Genomic DNA, 2,311 nt, shown 5'->3' on the forward strand with positions numbered 1-2,311 from the left:
GCTTCTTCTCTCGGCCCGCAACTGGATTCGACATCGTCCGTCGTTGGATGAGTTCGAAATATCGAGTTGGAAATACATCACCTTCTTCTGGATCTTCTTCGATGTTTACGCGGTTGTATACGAAGAGATCGAGCAATTCGAGGAGAGAGATGTTTCGAAACTGTTTATTTTTTATGAACAACTTTATGTGGAAACGGGAGGATCGTTGAACCCCCGACGAAGGAGTATTCACCTTTTTTTTTCCTCTCTCTCTCTCTCTTTTCTGATACGTTCAGACTACGTATAGAAGAGACGCGTCTTTCTCGAATTCGTTGAACGACACGCGGCGAGGGGATCGAGATCGTCGAAGAAATCTTGGCAGCCGGTGAAACGGAGATAACTGAACAGTGATTGCCAGTAAGAGTAAAATCCAATCGGCAAGATCGCCGCAACGTCATCGAGAAATTAAGTTTTACCGGGGCTGGAAAGCCTACCGATCGATGCTGCCAGTCACTCGAGAGGAGTGTGTCTCGACGAGCGAGGGAGAGAGGCAGTGATAAAGAGAGGCACCCGTTCTCACGAAGCTGTTTGACGACCTCACGTGCGTCGGGGTTCGCCGGGGTCGTCGACGGTTCCTGACGCGGACGGTGACGCGTGACCTTCGACTACGGTTCACGCGTCGGTGGTGATCGTCGGTCCAACAACCCTGCAACGCTCTCTCTCCGCGGGGGAGATCGAGAAGATCGGGCCCGAGGTTCCCGTGATTTCTGAAATTTTAACCCGAAGTTTCTCGCGACGAACTCGATCGAGATGTCCGATTTCTTCGCCGTGACGTTGTTACGTCTCTTCGATATGTGTTTAGTTGAGATGATTTGAGAAAAGGTGGTGAGAAGAGAGGTTTAACAGTGAGAAAATTATTGGGAAGTATTGTTTTGTTACGAATGAAACGATATTCTTTCACGTCTCTGAGCAGAAAACTGTCTGTTCGAAACGCGGAATGCTTGAAAAGTTTGGTCGAGATTGAATAACGAGACGAGAGTTTGAAACTGTTTAAGTGCGAAACGGTGAGAAAAAAAGTAAGAAGAGAGGAAACTTTCTTCGCGTTTCCACGTGTTTAAGCTTCTAAAGGCGGGGATGGTTTAGCTTAGGATGACAAAGTGAGCTCGGCGATTAAGGGGAATAACCTTGAATAAAGTTCATTTTACCCTCACGTGGGTGGTTTAATTTGAGATAATATGATCGGCGGAAGCGATGATGAGGAAATTCCGTTGTCCAGGGAAAGGAGCTTAAATTGCAAATGCTGATGGATCGAGGACACTGTCTATCCACGTGGCGTCGGATCTGTTCTGGATCGGAATGTAATTTTATCAAGTAGATCCATGCCATCGTCGAACGAGGTTCAGGCAAAACATCTTTCGACTGCGTCGAGTTCTCGAATACCATTCGCGCTAATTAATCGAACGTTGAGTGAACATTTAAACGACTTATCATTCAAACAATTTTCTTTTCCTTTTTCTTCTTCTTTTTTTTTTTTTTTTTTGACGGAACATTTNNNACACTTGGAAGCGAAGCGGAATAATTTGAACGGAACTTTCTGCATCGACGTTTTTAAAAATAGAATCCTTATCGATTATCAAGTCGAGTTATGACGAAAAAAAAAAAGGGAATGGACACCGTGGATTATTAAAACGAGTCTTTAATTGCCAAAAAACAAAAACGAGATAGACAATCGTTTCTCCCTTATTAATTGTACTTCGCACGATTACACAGTTTGTCATTCTCAAGAATCTCCTCGAGAGCAGTAGACAATCAAGAAAACGTATAATCCTTCACACCGGCGGATTCAACATCGAAGTTGAACAATCTCTCGATCGTAGACGTATTAAACTAAAAAAAAAAAAGAAAAAACACGAGAAGAATTCAAGTCGAAGAAGGCGCGAACACAGCCGAGCACGAACACGTCGAGGTGACTTATGATGGGCTGCAGACCGGCAGCTAAGTCGAAGGTGGAAGGGTGCGGTCGCGGGCAGCTCGAGGCGGCTTTCGCGTCGCCGAGGTGTAACGAGGTGACGATCATCGAGCTTCCCACCGAGATCGTTCAGAAGCGAGAGGATCGTTCAGGTCCGAGCGGCGCAGCCGGGGCGGAGGAGGAAGAGGAGGAAGAAGAGGTTGGCAAGGAGCGTGATTATAGCTCAGATTGGGCGAGGTCGAGGCTCGAGTCGAGTTTCAACAGATAGCTGCCTGCCAAGTGAGGATGCAGAGGCTGCGCTCGACCTTCAAGAGGTCGCGCACCCCGACGGGAGCGGAAATGAAGTCGCAGTCGAGCCTCGAG

At 47.0% G+C, this 2,311-nt stretch overlaps 1 protein-coding gene across 1 annotated transcript in view; it reads left to right on the forward strand.

Annotated features, from left to right (window-relative positions):
- The first annotated feature begins 740 nt into the window (after positions 1–740).
- The window catches only part of LOC102675876 (eye-specific diacylglycerol kinase), a 64,261-nt gene continuing 62,690 nt past the window's right edge, over positions 741–2,311 (forward strand). The window contains exon 1 of the mRNA XM_031511993.1: positions 741–2,311. Coding sequence (XP_031367853.1) covers positions 2,234–2,311 — 78 coding nt within the window. The 5' untranslated portion in view covers positions 741–2,233.

Source organism: Apis dorsata, unplaced genomic scaffold (genome assembly GCF_000469605.1).
Source record: "Apis dorsata unplaced genomic scaffold, Apis dorsata 1.3 scaffold_376, whole genome shotgun sequence".
Classification (NCBI taxonomy): Eukaryota; Metazoa; Arthropoda; class Insecta; order Hymenoptera; family Apidae; genus Apis; species Apis dorsata.